Source organism: Rhincodon typus, unplaced genomic scaffold (genome assembly GCF_021869965.1).
Source record: "Rhincodon typus isolate 14 unplaced genomic scaffold, sRhiTyp1.1 hic_rhity00005028, whole genome shotgun sequence".
NCBI classification, from domain to species: Eukaryota; Metazoa; Chordata; class Chondrichthyes; order Orectolobiformes; family Rhincodontidae; genus Rhincodon; species Rhincodon typus.
This window is the reverse complement of record NW_025970666.1, coordinates 2,260-3,092: the sequence shown is the minus strand read 5'-3', so window position 1 is coordinate 3,092 and position 833 is coordinate 2,260. Positions and strand designations below refer to the sequence as shown.

Genomic DNA, 833 nt, shown 5'->3' with positions numbered 1-833 from the left:
GGGGTAGGGGTAGATGTAGGGGTAGGGGTAGATGTAGGGGTAGGGGTAGGCATGGGGTAGGCGTGGGGGTAGGGGTAGGGGTAGGGGTGGGGTGGGGGAAAAATGTACCCAATATCAACCCTCACCCCGCGACTCAGTCCCACTCCCTCTACCCACCGATTCACACCCTCACTCCCCACAGTGGCCCTCCCTGTCCCACCCTCAATCCCTGAGTGACCCTCTCCTTCTCAGGCACCCCGCACCTTCCAGACTGAATACACCCCCCTACCACCCCACCCCCGCCCTGGACACAGCCCACAATCACTGCCGGCTCCCTCATCCTCCGGGCAGTGACCCTACCCACTGGGCACCGATCCCCATGCCCAGTCAGCGCTCGCTTCTCGACCCACCGGGCACAGACCACCCCCGCCCGCCCCCCCCCCGCGCTGCGCCCACCCCCCTCCCCCCTCCCCCTGCCCCCTCCCTTGGGCACTCACTGATGATGTAGTAGTTGCGATGGGGTTTGAACTCCAGGCCCCAAAGGTTGGGGCTGAACTGCTGGAATTTGATGGTGAATCGAGTGACCTGGTCGGGTTTGTCACATGTTAACAGCACAGTCGGACTCATCACCGTGTCACAGCGCGCCGCCTGCTCCTCGCTCACCAGGTACAGCTGATAATACTCGTACTCCTCGGTAGAGAACGAGCCGCGTGGAATGGACTGTGGGCAAATCAGATCAATCCGATCTCCTATCTGTGGGTACAGCACATACCCCTCGGCATCGAGAAACCTGCCAGAGAGACAGATAGGGAGGGAGGGAGAGAGAGATAGGGAGGGAGGGAGGGAGAGAGAGA

The 833-nt window shown here is 61.8% G+C and overlaps 1 protein-coding gene across 1 annotated transcript in view; it reads right to left on the bottom strand.

The window, feature by feature from the left end:
* The window catches only part of LOC125482017 (ephrin-B2-like), a 9,760-nt gene that overhangs the window by 6,912 nt on the left and 2,015 nt on the right, over window positions 1–833 (bottom strand). Inside the window, exon 2 of the mRNA XM_048593988.1 lies at window positions 477–769. Within this exon, the coding sequence (XP_048449945.1) occupies window positions 477–769 (293 nt within the window). The remainder of the gene's footprint in view (window positions 1–476; window positions 770–833) is intronic.